At 39.2% G+C, this 15,977-nt stretch overlaps 1 protein-coding gene across 1 annotated transcript in view; it reads right to left on the reverse strand.

Moving 5' to 3' along the window:
• The window catches only part of LOC122803148, a 601,848-nt gene that overhangs the window by 328,938 nt on the left and 256,933 nt on the right, over nucleotides 1-15,977 (reverse strand). The window contains exon 3 of the mRNA XM_044072768.1: nucleotides 9,642-9,938. Coding sequence (XP_043928703.1) covers nucleotides 9,642-9,938 — 297 coding nt within the window. The remainder of the gene's footprint in view (nucleotides 1-9,641; nucleotides 9,939-15,977) is intronic.

Raw genomic sequence — 15,977 nt, forward strand, 5'->3', positions numbered from 1 at the left:
GCGTCCGGAGTGGACGACTCATCCTGTTTGGACCGCAAAGCCTTCTCTTTGCGTTTCTTAGAAGAACCAGGCATCGGAGAATCCGACGGCATGTTGTAATTACAACGTTTACCAAACACAAGCTTAGCACTGTCCAACCGGCGTTTAATAATGCGCTTGTTAAAAGTAGCACAAAAGCGACACCCAACCACATCGTGCTCAGGCCCTAAACAAGGAATACAGAGTGAATGGTAATCCCTATGAGGAATCTGTTTCCCACAAGAAATACAGTTATTAACTTTTTCTGACATCCGTCAATACTGAGGCAAGAAAAAGACAAAAGTGTCCCCAACGGGGTACTTAGCCCAACTTGTTCTCGGTCTGAAACTCAAAACCGACAATTCCAGAGCGCCGAGCGGCACTTGCAAAAGGCTGCTTCTGCTTAGGACCACGCGGCAAGAAAGACTGAGTATATGGCGTCGGTCATGCGCATTTGTACTGGCACGTACTGACGTCAGTCTCGGGCGCCGATGACCGACGCCGGTTCTAGCCCTTTGGTATTCGGGCCGATTGTGGACAGCGGACTACCCATATGTAAGGACTGCAGCAATGGGAGACGAAGAACATCCTACTTGGCTGACTTTGGGATGTATCAAAACTGTGTGCATTTAAAAGGTCCCTTAAAATCTATTTGCTTTAGCTAGCTTTTGATTTTTTTTTTCACATTTATTTGCACTTATTTCTGTTTTAAACCATTACCTGCTGTACACTGATACATTTGCCTTGCCTACTTGTATAACTGTCATAGCTTACACACAATATATTAATTTGAACCATTTGCATTTTAATGTGTATTTATTAATTCATTTGTATCCTTGCTTAGGTAATAAGTAGACTGGACCCATCTCAAGTTTGGATTCTTCAGGGGCAGGTCATGCTTAGTCAACCTAGTAGAATTTTTTTAAAAAGTCACCAAAGCAATGGATGAAGGCAAAACGGTACACACACTGCATACCTCAACCTGGCCAAAGCTTTTGACAGAATTCCTCACTCAAGCACAGTAGAAAAGCAAAACAAACTGGGAATAAACCTCTGTGTCACCCAATCGATTGCCAACTGGCTCATAGATAGGACACAGATAATCAAAATAGGGGAAGTTACCTCCACAAAGAGACCGTCACCAGTGGAGTCCCCCGTGCTGAGACCTCTCCTGTTTGGCATCTACTGAAGTAAAAGACAATACCAAAGGGCTCTGGTTGACTAAGTTTACAAATGACTGCAAGCTAGAAGCAGTCACTGAACCCCCCCAAAATGACTTGGCCATCCTGCAGGAAGTTTTGCCTTAAATAAATAACTGGTGCCAAAAACATGGATTGAAACCAAAACATGCATTATTGTATCCTTTGAGAAATCATACACCCCAGGGAACTACCACATTGACAATATGCCCCTAATAGTTGACCTAGTTGTTCACGGTTTGGGAACTTATGTGGACTAGTGACCTACCTTTTGACCAACATGCGTCTGTTGTTGTTTAAGAAACTCCTTCTATACTACACAGCTTACAAACAAAGAGACTATATCTGGATCTAGGAATGTCATTGGCCTCTTTTACTCAGCCATCATTACACCAGTCATTGAATATAATCCCCCTTTGGCATGTATCTGTTCAGACACACCCAACAACTGGAATACCCACAGAGATACATTACTAAAAGAATACAAGGCCTAAACAACATGGCCTACATGGATGGACTCAAAACCCTGTCACTATTCTCGGTATCCTACAGACTGCTAAGAGGTGACCTGTCTCTGATATACAAGGCACTTCAACCCATTACTGATGCATTTACTGCACATCAGCAAGTCAAATAGCATCAGAAATATTCATTTTAAAGATGTAAATCTCTTTTGCAACATCAACAGAATGGTCTAGAAGGACATGTATATCTTGTAGAGAATACTGCTGCTCTAGAACAGATTCCCCATGCACATAAAACAAAGTTCATCCTTGTCTGTATTCATGTGCAATTTAGATCTCTGGATGGGAAAAAGAAAATTTATCCCAGGACTGCCCCCTGTACTACTAATGGACAGAAGCAGCTCCTACATGCTTTATTCCATGCACACGTCACCTCAAATTATCTATGGTATGATCCCAGTTATTCCCATTAGAGGTAATATATAATTATCGACCATGGGATACGTAATGCTAATCTATAACCAAATGGAATAGGTTAAGTTGAGCACAAAAAGGGAAACTGGACATACTTAAAATAGCCCACAAGTGCAGCTAGCCTAGTCCATAAACTAAGAACATATGAACTTATAATTAGCAGATTAATGAACATCGAACCTAATCTTCTCAATGAACCATTAATAGAATTTACTAAGAAAAGATGTTTTGCTAGTTCTTACAGTCCATAAATTACTCTCTCTCTCTCTCTCTCTCTCTCTCCTGAAATACAGAATCAAAAGTCTTAAATAAATGAAGATACACCACTCTTACTGGAAAATCCAATCATATATAGCATTACTAAGGGAATCATAAAAACCTGTTAGGTTTATAAAAGAAGACTATGCATCTATAAATCTATGGCAATTTAAATCACACCCCCTAGAAAGCATTCAATTCACCTTCCCACTGTACTGTTATGGATTATGGGTTTATAATTCTGAGAAATATTCTTGTCTCTATACTAAAGTGATAGCACAACAGCTACTAATTTCCACAGTGGAAGAACATAACAGAAGGGTATTATGTACCTTCTTCAGGTGTCACTAACACAGAATGAGGCAGGTCACATATCTTCCTGCAGCACTGGCACCCGGGGCTGATACAGTGCTCTGGGTACCACTCAGACCATCTCATGTTCCAAAATTAAAAGGAAAGTTGTGACACAGTCAGAAGAATAATCAGCACAAACTCCATCCCCACACAACATGATGGTTCCAGGTTCTGACTGCCTTACCACTTAGGTAGTGAATGAGCCATAGGGCGCAAATTACCAAGGGCTTCACCCTGACATTACTGTTGGAGGAATAACCAAAATGTAAGCAAAGAGGTAACAGCAAGCAATAAATACAGTCTTCCCTCTCACAAGAGCTGCAGATTGCTGACCTTGATTGTAGAGAGAGCTTTATGTTCTTGTTTAAAATGCTACAGTGGCTAATCTTCTTGCTTTTCTATAGCAGGTACCTACTCACTCTCTCTCTCTCCATTACAGAAATGATTAGTTTTCCTTACAATTGCTAAAAATGGTGATTGTTATATTACTGGAAGCAAAGTAAAGCTGAGAAGCAAGCAAGTTAATAAATAAAAAAATAAAGAATATCATGGAAAAATCACTGGATAACATTCTCAAAAGCTATTCAAACAGTTCAGATTCAACACACTCCAGTTATATACCAACATAAGGAAGTCAAAGTGAAAAGCAGTGCCATATTATGGGCACCATCAGGAAAAAGTTTTTGCTGAAGCAAAATCACATCAGAATGGAGGACCCCCAAGACGGTTTCTGTTACAACAAATGATAAATAACACTAACCGCTTGCAGAAATGCTTAGGCATTTCCACTGTACAGATAAAGTATGATAAAAATCTGCATTTATTTCAAAGACCAGCAAATAAACACACACATATACATGCATACGTAATAAACATACTACATATATGTAACTACAAGAAAGACCCAGCAAAGTGGGGAGTCTTCTCTGTGTAATACCAAACACCTCCTGTAGTGGAGGGCCATGGGATACATGCAAACAACTGCTTAAAGACATACCAATGTTTCAACTAAATGATTTCTGAATGTCCATGAATTTTTACTTTTACTTTCTTAAGTCTTTTCTGGTACAATCAGGCCAATAAAGCCAACCTCCTGAAGACGTGCCATATTTCACCTTTTTTGTAAGCTTGTCAGTACACCATAAGTACATTGTTTGGTCATACTTCAGAAAAGCAAAACCTAAAAGCAAGCCTGGTACCTATAACATTACAGTCACAGCAAAATATCACAAACAACATCCGGACTAAATGGTATTAAACCTCCACTACAGGAGGTTTAAAGTATTACACAGTGAAGACGCTAACTTTGCTGGATCTTTCTTAAAGTATTTTTTTACAGAAGTTTGCCTGTATGATGTGTTCACCCTTTGTTTTATGGGAAAACATGAAACATTTGAAATCAAAGTATCTACTTACCTACGTTTGCAGAGAGTTGGAACTCCCCCTGCAAGGCATACGTTAACTCTCATTTCTGAGTTTCACTAACAGGGGAGTAATGCTGTGTACTGACGACCTGTGTTCTGACATACCATAGTTAAGCAGTAAATGCATGTTATATTAGTTACTTTGATTTCAACATTTTAAAGTTTCAGCATTTTGACAATTCAAAAGTTTAAGTGAGCATACCATTGTTCAGTATGTTGTCAAGCATTATATGTGTGTGTGTGTGTGTGTGTGTGTGTGTGTGTGTGTACATAAATAAATGTGTGTGTGTGTGTGTGTGTATATATATATATATATATATATATATATACACACACACACACACATATATATATATATATATATATATATATATATATACATTGTTCTTCTTCTTCTTTCGGCTTTTCCCGGTTAGGGTCGCCACAGTGGAACTTACGGTGCCGAGGTGCCAGCTCGACGCCCAAGCTTCAATGAAGGCACGCCCATTCTACGCATGTCTTTAGAACGCCACTTGACCGCGGGGAGGACATGCAGACTCCACAAAGAAGGCGCTCCAGCCGAGAATTGAATGGGAGAATGAACCTCTTGCTGTGAGGCGACAATGCTACCACTGCACCACTATATATATATATATATATATATATATATATATATATATATAAGGTCAAGGTCAATATTCATAAACCTGTACCACTTAGAATAATTTTGCATTAGCCACTGAATGTACTACTGTACTGGGTTCAGTGCATGGCAGTAAACCATCTCACCAAATCCCCTATCCTATAATTTCTTTCTTAATATTAAAACTATTATAAATTATAGTTTGAACTATCTAAAGAATTTGAACACTGTAGTAATCTAGTGTGAAGGATTGTAGATTTACCATACTTCCTCCAGTAGTCTCTGGAACCTAGAAAGTTTGGAGCTGAATAAACCCCGCTACGCTCAGGCTCGCTCTGCGCCCCACCCTGCCCCCATATCCCACCCGCCCCCAGTACGCCCACATTTATACCTAAATAACCACACTCTCTACTGTTCCTTTAGCCATACAAAACCATTTTCAAACTACTTCCCACTCCTCCTACCAAATCCTCACCCAACCCTCTACCTATCCTCTTAAAATCAAAGTTTCATAACCCAAACATAATGAAGGTTACCACTCCCACTAGAATTAAGCCAACACTAATAATCTTATCCCTCACCCTAACACTGATCACAATATTATACCTACTAACTAAATATGAAGATCAAATACACCAAGGATTCTATTACTCTAGGCACCAAACGAGTACTTCCCCATCCCTCCGCAATGCTATACACTACACCCTCCATCTGAATAGTGATAGACCACAGTCAAGGTTCCATCACCCACATAAACTTAAGCCAAGAGACCCCAAATCAAAACAGGATCATAAGCTATTATATAAACTCTTGAGACTACTAGACTCTCTTAGAAAAAACATCACTAAGGATGGGGATATCCACCCCAACCCAGGCCCCTTGTCTACTCCAGTATTGAATACCTAGACACTTTCCTCAAACTCATTCAACTCCCTCCAAATATACCACCTGAATATAAGAAGTCTGAATAATAAGATACACAACTTACATGCCCTATTAGAAATCCACCGTCCGGAAATAATGTGTTTTAACAGAAACTTGGCTAAAACCAATGACCAAAGATAATGAGATTATTCCACCTGGCTATAATATACATAGAGCTGACCATTTAAAAAGAAAGGGAGGTGGTATTGCCGTGCTCTACAAAAATACACTTAACGTCATGATCAACCCCTTTCAGCCTCCCCAGATCTCTAATGCCGAAATGCTAGCACTAAAACTACAACTAAACAAAGAGAAAAGCATTAATCTTATTGTGACCTACATCCCCCCTGGGAAAAACTCTGATACACTGGAAAACATTCTTAGTTGGCTATCAAACAATTACCCTCAAGAAACCATTATATTAGGTGATGTTAACTTGGACTGGAACCAATGTTCCTCTGAGCTTAACCCTACGCATATAAATCTACATGGATTCCAACAGACCATATCTTCCACCACCAGAATAGGTAACAATAAACAAAAAGGGAGTATCCTAGATTGGATCCTAATAAACAGTCAGCAACTCAACTACTTGACTGGGACCCTTCCAAATGACCTTAGTGACCACCTTATCACCTACGTAAGGAAATACAAGGCAATATCAAATAACCCGCCCATGTATAGATCGGTTAGAAATAGGAAACACTTTGACCTTACAAAATTTCTGATTGAGCTCAAAACCTTTAAATGGGCATCCCTTAAGTATCTCCCCTTAGAGGAGGCAGTTTCAAAATTTAATAGTACATTTCTACTAATACTTGAGTCTTATGCCCCTAAAAGATTAATCAGAACCAAAACACATGTAGCACCCTGGCTAACAAAAGACACCAAATGCCTAATCAAACTTAGAGACAAAACCTGGGAGAAATGGCGAGCAACTAAGTCACCCCTTGACCGCATTATATTCCAACAGCAACGCAATGAGACCAAAAAAGCCATAGCACTTGACAAAAAAAGTTATTACTGCCAACTACAAAATAAACATCAAAACAACCCTCAAAAATTCTGGGCCAGTTTAAATAATCTTCTCCGTCCAGGCAAATCTTCAACTCCTACTCCAGAAACGCTATGTGATAAAAAAACAGAAGTAGTAGTCAATTCCTTTAACTCCTTCTTTACTAACACCATACAATCCCTAGCTAACCAGTTACCAACTGCCAACATCTCTAACACAGATAACGTGCTAAAGACCAAACTTAACTTTAAATTTCAAACTGTCTCTACTGATTACATTCGAACCTTACTAAAAAAACTAAAACCAACTCTCTGCTGACCTTCTCCCAGCTGAATACTTACAAAAAGCTGCTGATGTCACAGCCTACCCCATCTCGATACTCATCGATCGTACCATAGTTGAATCCACAATCCACTCAATATGGAAAATATCCCATGTAATATCACTCCATAAAGGTAGCTCATCTATGGAACTATCAAATTATAGGCCCATAGCTATACTTTCTCCATTAGCCAAAATTATGGAAAAGTGCATACACAAACAACTTCTCCACTATCTTACCCAGAACTACCTGCTAACCAGTTCTCAACATGGCTTCAGACCCCATCATAGTACAACCACTGCCCTGCTCTCTTTTACTGACTCCATCAACCATAACCGGAATGAGAAAAGAATATCATCAGCTCTCTTTCTTGACCTATCAAAGGCCTTTGATATGGTGAATCACCAACTACTTCATAACACCCTAAAAAATCTCCACTTAGATAACCAATCTCTGGCCTGGTTTCATGCCTATCTCTCTGATAGGCAACAAGCGGTTCTCTGGCAGAATAAGCTTTCTAGCCTCCTACCCAACACCATAGGAGTTCCCCAAGGTTCTATACTGGGACCTCTTCTTTTTTCAGTCTTTATAAATGACCTCCACAAAGCCATCCCAGACGCTACCTGTATTCAATATGCTGACGACTCGACATTAGTTTGTTCAGATTCGTCTCTTGACAACCTTTTAACTAAAACCCAATCCTGTTTTACTGCAGTGGAAACTTGGCTATTGGGACGGCAACTGATTCTAAATCCAAAGAAAACCAAACTGGTTCTCTTTCACCCTGCACAAAAGTCCATACCCACAGCCTTTACTATACATTCCAGAAATGGAACTATCATCTCCCCGGATTCCTATACTAAACTATTAGGCGTTACCATTGATAATAAACTTAGATTTGATATACATATCAATCAGACTATTAAAACTGTTAACAAGAAACTCGGGTCACTTTATCGTATAAAATCATTCCTTACTCCGTGTGCAAAAACCGCCACTGCCCGCTCCCATCTTCTCTCTACCCTCCTGTATGCCTCCCGTATTCTCACAAATCTTAATATATCTGACCTTAATAAACTATCATCCTGTTATAATCATATTGCCAGATTTGCAACTGGGCTGCCTTATAGAACCCATCACTGTAGCAACCTAAAAAACTTGGGTTGGATTGAATTCCCAAACCTTCTCCAGCAAAGCCAACTAATTCTGGCTTTTAAAATTCTGAAACAACCTGACAAAACTCCTGCACTGAGAAAGTTAATTACACCTTACAACAATCTCAATAGTTTACGCTCCTCAAATAAGCTACTAGCTCAAACAGTCAAATCCAATAATACAGGGGGTGACGCACTCTTTGCCAATGCCATTGGAAAAAAATGGAACTCCCTCCCCCCCAGTCTCACCATCATTTCCTCCCTAAATCTATTCAAAAAAATATTAAATCACCATCTCAAGTCACAATGGCTCTGCCAGTGTGCAAGTCCGGATTAACTCTCCCTTAGTCATTGAGCATCTTCTTGTTCAAGTATATCCTTTGAAACCAAGAGGACCTCTCTCTCTTTTTACCCCTCCTCCCCCCTCCCCCTTAGTTATCCTGGTTATAAGTTATCCTTTCATGTTCAGACTAGAAAGAGAAAAAGCATGTTGTAGCCTGTGTCTGTTTTTTACTTAGCGTAGTTCTTTTTTATATACTATATAGTATTTGCTCTTTTTGTTTAAACAACCAAAGGAGATTAAATCTTTTTTTTTTGAATATGTACTTTTCAACTGTTAATGTGGAGCTTTTCTCCCCGGGCCTTTGCTGAAAATGGACATGTATTCAGTCGGACCTTCCCGGTCAACAAATGTAAAATAAAATAAATATAAGTGTGTGTGTGTGTGTGTGTGTGTGTGTGTGTGTGTATATATATATATATATATATATATATATATATTTAAATACACACATGTATATATGTATGCATTTATATATATACATATATATATATATATATATATATATACACACACACACACACACACACATATATATATATATATATATATGTGTGTGTGTGTGTGCGTATACATATGTATTTTACCAATTTCTGTCTAGAAAAAAAGCCTGACACTGACCTAATTTGGCAAATGTAAAGTAACACAAACATGAGATAGAAAAACAATGCAAAACAAAGATTAACAACAGAAATATACACATAATGCTTAGTCTATCCAGAAAATTAGTGAAACACAAGGACAGTGAAGTTAATGTCTGTCCAATAATGGTTGCACCCTACCCAAAGGTATAAATGAATCCCTTACTTCAACACTATAAACCATGACAAAAAAGGAATATGCTGAACACTGTAATAAATCACACATCAATCAGGGACAGTCTCAGTTCTGCATGCTGTTAGATTTAATTTCCTGCAAGTTTTCAAATGTATACTAGAGCATAAATTCTCTCTCTAAAAATACTTACAGAACATGACAGTGTTTAATATAAATGCTGTATAAATTTTCTTTGACCTTATTGTAATTGATCTTGTAGCTATGTAAACAATACAAAACACTTTAAAAGTACTTACGATGCACAAGAAGAACAATACTAGTCTGTAAAATAACACCATTGTTGACAATAAGCTCACATATGTAGGTCCCACCATCTTTTAGTTGTACCATAGAAATATTCAGTGCTCCAGTGTGAGTATTTAGTTGAGCTCGACCTTCAAAATGCTTAAAGAATCTAACTTTTCCATTTACGTTCATTTCAGCCACCTTGTTATTTTCAAGTGTCCATATAATCTCATTTATATTTTCCTTCCATTTCGGTTTAAGTGAAATATTATCTCCCTCCAGAATTTCAGTCTGCTGGCACATTAAATCTAAAAAGAGTTAAAAAAGAAAATGAAAGAGCAGTTCTTCTCAGTCACTTTAAGTGCAATTACCATACATTGGTGTTAAGCATAACATCTCTTCCTTTTCAACATTTATTGCTACTAGAATGACAATGTCATTCCAATGACTAAAAAATACATTTAAGAGTATAAACCAGAAGTGTCATCTGTAGGACTGCATGAACCCCATGGGGTTCAACCAAATGGATAATCTGTAATTTTTCAAGCAGCTCAAGAAGCCTGCATCCACTCACTCACAGACATGCCCCAAGACATCTATAAAATGACCATAACCCCTCCAGAAACTGTAACTGTAAGATAAACTTTAACCTGAAGTAGAACCCAGCCTCAACACTAAAATTTAAGGTTAGCACTATAGTTGAAATGTGTCTCAGTCTTTGAACTAACTTGGCAATTAGAAATAAATTTACAGTTAATATGACAGTGTTACATCCCATAACAAATCCTAACCATTAAGAGTAGGGTCAGGAGTACAATTATGTCAGTAAGACAGAACCACAAATATCTGCCTTTGTTTTTTGTTAATAGAAACATTACCCTGTGCCTCAGCAGTCCAAATTTTCCCAGGCAGTTTTATTAATAAAATCAGAAATGTCTGCACAATTCCAATCAGATTTATAATAATACTTCCAATTACAAAAAAAGATAAACTTCTCTCAGCATGAATACTAAACATTAACCACAAAAACAAAAGAATACTAATGTGGAGCATTTCTTCCTCGGTTTAGTGCTTTCACCTGTTCAAGACTTCATACTTGTTCTGATGAAGTCTTGATAAGATGAATGAACAAAAGTGCTAAACCGAGTTTCTTATTTTAATAAAGGGTCATTCAGTTAAATTTTTAATAACAATTAATGCATCTGGCCATTCTTTTATAATGAGGTGCACTAATACATTATATTTCAAGATGAAAAAAACAGACAAACGAATATAGCGACTCAACCAAATAAGGCTTTCTGTCACAAATGTGAACTTCTCCAAACCATTGAAAGACATGTAAGAATATATGGACTATACCTTTAAGACTAAGAAGTAAAAGCAAGCAAAAGTAAGGAAGTAAATAATGGGAAGCAGTTGCAGGCATACATCTCAGCTGTCCAGATTTTGGCAGAATGTCCAGATTTTTGCCACATATTCTTGGTCTGCTCCTCATAAAATTTATTATTTACTAACTAATCAGTGAGGATTGAATTCACTGAATAATGATAGACATTTGAGTTTCACACTTCATATCCTTCAGAAAATACATAGTAAGACAACAGCTTTTATTCTAGCAAGTCAGAGTTTCTGAGCAATATTTAAAATTTGCTCCTATTTTTGGGCCTTTGTCCCCCCATTATTTTTGGCTTTGTCCAGACTTTTTGCACTAAGAGGTTGAACATTGGTATTTCTATATTGTTTTTCTGCTAAGAATTAAGATTCCATGCTCCAGACTGCAGAGTTAAGTCCTCTAGGTTAGAGATGATCAACACAGGAGTCTTGGGGAAGCTTACTGCTGAAGGACAACAGAATTGTTACCCTGTGATGAATCAAGGGAGAGCAGTATTGTCCTGTGCTGGCATGATAAACTGCGCTGATGTTCTACATTTAAGACTAATGCAGTTACACTACTAACTGAATGGAAAGGAGCTCTTAGCATAAAACTGAAATGTGTAAGTACTGACTTAGGCTTTGGGTTTTGGAAAACCCTACATGAAGGAATAATATAACTGTGAAGTGAACCCTAGAACATGATTTGAACTAAACTTGGAAACTGCTGAACAGGCCGCAGTTTTGTTTTCTGTATCCACTGTAATAAACCTCTGTTTTGAAAATGTAAAGTTTGCTAAAATACTGTTCTATCTGTGAAATCACTAGAAAGATATTGGTGGGTGAAGCAGGCATAAAATGTTTCTTTATAAACTGTGATTCTAACCTGAAAAAGAGGTCTGCCTGTGTTTTTTCCAACCAATGCAAACTATGCTTGAGAAGCAATTAGTAAGACATTACTCTGAAGCAAGTCTCCAGAGTGAATGCTACCTGTTAAAGGAAAACTTCACCCTAGAACTAAAAAAAAACTTTTTTTTCACACTGTCTTTGTTTCCTAACCTATTTTAATGCCTCAAAAATCACTCTAAGTGCTTTATTTGTAATTTTAGCCCATTCTCCACAACATGGCTACCAATGGGGATTGAGGGACAACCCAACCCTCTCTTACTAGGAGACTGACTACCCCTCCATCAACTGGGAAAACTACTCAAGCACCAATACACTGGCCCAACACTTCCTGGAATTCATCAATTGCAATGCCCTGGACCAGCTCATTCTGACCCCCACTAGAGGAAGCAACATTCTTGACCTGGTTATTACTAACATGGGCAACTGCTGCTCTACACCAACAGTCAATCCCTCCCTGGTCAGATCTGACCACAAACTACTCACCATGGAAATCCACATCTCACTCATACCCCCGCAAAGGTAACCACCTTGAAAAACTTCTCCAAAGCTGACTTTGGACTCATAGAAACAGAGGTGGCTAACTTCACGGCATCCATGCCAATGGAAAACAGCTGCATGACTGCCGAATCACATACCGATGCACTGTACGAACATGTACACAAATGCATTGAACTAGCCATATCCAACAGAACCAAGACACTCTCCTCCAAAAAATGGAAGCCAATCTGCTGGTCCCCTGCCATTAATAAACTCTACAACACAAGGAAGAAACTGTTGCAGGAAAAAGGTGAAGTCCGAAAACTGGAAAAAATCCCTTATTAGCCTCAACAAAAAGTTGAGATCCTTCATCAAATCCTATAAAGCCAACTATGAAGGCAGAATTGCAGCAGACACTAAAGACATGCTTCTGGAGCATTTCTCTCCGGGCCTCCACTGAAAACAGGATCTGTGGAACCTAGTCGGACTTCCCCGGTCAACAAATGTTAAATAAATAAATAAATAAAGACACTAAAAATAATCACAAAACATTCTATAGCTATATCAAAAACCTCCACAGCAATACCCAGATTTGCTCTGAGATACTGCACAATGGTACCTCTTATACTCAGCCAACAGATATTGCCAACATACTGGCCAACAGATTCAGTGCCAACTTCACCCCTCTCTCTCCCCCAAAGGACCAAAATGCCAGGCACCCAGCATTACTGCAGCATAGGTTAAAGCTGCATTGTCCAAGGCTAAGAATACAGCTTCCATGGGACCCGATAACATCCCTGGCTGTGTTCTACATGAACTACAAAGTGAACTGGCACCACATCTGTGCGCCCTGTTCAGTCACAGCCTCACCTCAGGCTTTGTCCCTATCGAATGGTGCACTGCCACAGTCATCCCTCTCCATTAAGGGGGAGCGACTACAGACTCTGGGAATTATTGCCCCATTAACCTGACGAGTCTCATATGTAAAGCTATGGAGTGCATCATTATGGACTTAATTAAAAAGATACAGGAAATCTCCAAACTCTAGACCCCATGCAATTTGGCTTTGTGAAAGGAAAAGTTTACCCTGGAGATCACTTCAATGGCTCTGCTGGACAGGGGCACAGGGAACTAATCTAAGGGGGCGGCGAAAACCATCGCATTCTGGCTAGGCTTATAAATGCCTTCAGGCAGATAGCCTAGTACCTACCTATGAACATATGAACCTATGAAAATCATGCCTTCTCAACCTGGTTGACTTCTTTGAGTCAGTCACCAGGGCTGTGGATAAAGGTAAAGCAGTCCATACAGCCTACACAATCTGGCCAGGACTTTGATACCATTCCTCAATCGGGAATTATTAATAAACTCACCAAACTAGGCATCAAGCCTATATTATTAGGTGGGTTGCAAATTGGCTCACAGATAGAACACACAGTGTAAAAGTAGCGGACTCCAAGTCAGACTGCCGACCAGTCACGATTAGAGTCCCACAGGGATCGGTCCTGGGTCCTCTCCTGTTCGTCATCTAATTCTCAGAAGTCCAGGCCAACACAAAGGGACTCTGGCTCACCAAGTTCGCAGACGACTTCAATCTGAGAGCCATTACTAACTCCCCAGGTGATGCAGACATCCTACAGAAAGGCCTCACTGAGACCAATGACTGGTGTCGAAAGCTTAACGCCAAAAAAATGTGTCGCCATCCCCTTTGGTAAAAAATCAGTTCCCACTAATTACTACATCGATGGGAGCCCACTCAACACTGAAGAGTGTTATAAGAGATCTGGGGACGCAGGTTGACAGCAACCTCTCTTTCAACCACCACATTGCCACTGTGGCCAGAAACTCCTTCTATGTGGCACATCTTATTACCAAGGGCTTTGCATTCAGTAAGAAAGAGGTCATTGTCTCTCTCTACACTTCCCTCATTAGACCAATCATTGAGTATAAGGTCCCATATGGCATGTACTACACTAGACACCTGGAACAGCTGGAGAGGCCACAGAAGTATCTCACAAAGAGGATCCTAGGCATTAAACTCACGACCTACATGCACAGACTCAAAAGACTCCAGCTATTCTCTGTCTCATATCATGTACTTAGAGGCGATCTCTGTTTGACTTACAAAGCCATGTCTGATGCAGCTCTATTAGAAATGCTACATCTAAAGAAATCCTAATCCCTCAGCACCACACACTCCAGAGACCTCAACTTCATTACCACAATCAACAGAACATGCCAGAGGGCCAGGTTCCTCACCCACAGACTGGTATTTGTTCAAGGTTTTCTTTTTTAGTCTGAGGAATTGAATCTGCAAGAGTTTCTCAGTACAGTTTTAACACCTCTGCAATAGTGTGGGGGAGGGGATTCTCAATTCCTTTTGAATTACAAAAGAAAACACTAAACACAGACTTGCAGTTTAGTTACTTTTTTGGCTGTAGCTGGATAACGTCTAAGTATAGTATAAATCAAGGTCTGAGCCAAACATAAATGAGGGTGATTAGAGACCGAAAAGAAGCAATCCTTTTACAGAAGGTAAAGAAAGTAAGAGACCAAAAAGAAGCTATCCTTTTACAGAAGGTAAAGAAAATAAATGACCCTCCCAAATCCCATTATATGTCAATGGCATGGGAATTCAAACTGACTTCCTTATGTCTGGCATGAGTCATACAAAGTATTATGGGGAAGGGAGAGGGTTGAGGGAGTACAAGTTCACATTGATACATCAAGCCCCATTAATAGCCATGTTGTGGAAAATAGGTTAAAATTACAAATAAAGCACTTAGAGTGATTTTGAGGTGTTAAAATATGTCAGGCAACAAAGACAGATTGAAAAAAAACATTTTTTTTTAGTTCTAGGGTGGAGTTTCCATTTAAAGTAAACAGAACTTGTTCTATTTTGCCCGAAAAGTTTATTAAAATTGAAGAGCCCGAAAAGTTTGTTAAAATTGAAGAACTGTTAAAGGTTTGTGCAAATACCTGGGGTTAGACCTAGACTGTTGCTTATTTATGCTGTGTTGACCATGTTAGTCTCACTAGGCCAGCAACCTCTCTTCAAGGGAGACCAAAGGTAGCATTCACACTGATTAGGGGAAATTTGGCCAAGGCAGCTGGGAACTTCCATTACTTTTTACCTCTTTGTGATCCAGTGTGAAGAGACAGGAAGTAGTGAGATAGAGGAGGAGCATGAAGAGTGCAGCAAGTCACAGCACAGCAAATAATGATCTATGAAAAAATGTTGAGAGAGCAGTTATGGATAAGGAGAAGCCTGCAAACCTGCCTGTTGTCAAAGTATTCACTGAGGAGTGAACAGAAACACCTGTGGCTACAGTACTTGCAGAAGGAATACTCTGTTTTGTGTCAACTGATCAGTGACAATAAACTGAAAAAGTGTTCCAATTTCATGGTCGCAGGCTGTTAAATTGGTCCAGGAAAGTGAAAGAGTGGGAACGAGAAGTTGAGGAGATGAGCAGTGGGAAGATGAACTGCAAACACCAGAGAGCACACACAGTCACAGGAAGTGAAAGAGGAAGTGCCAATTAAAACAACATATGCAGCACTTGCAGACGCTACCCAGAAAAGAAGAGAAC

The sequence above is a fragment of the Protopterus annectens genome, chromosome 5.part1, assembly GCF_019279795.1.
Source record: "Protopterus annectens isolate FY-2018-M chromosome 5.part1, PAN1.0, whole genome shotgun sequence".
Lineage (NCBI taxonomy): Eukaryota > Metazoa > Chordata > Ceratodontiformes > Protopteridae > Protopterus > Protopterus annectens.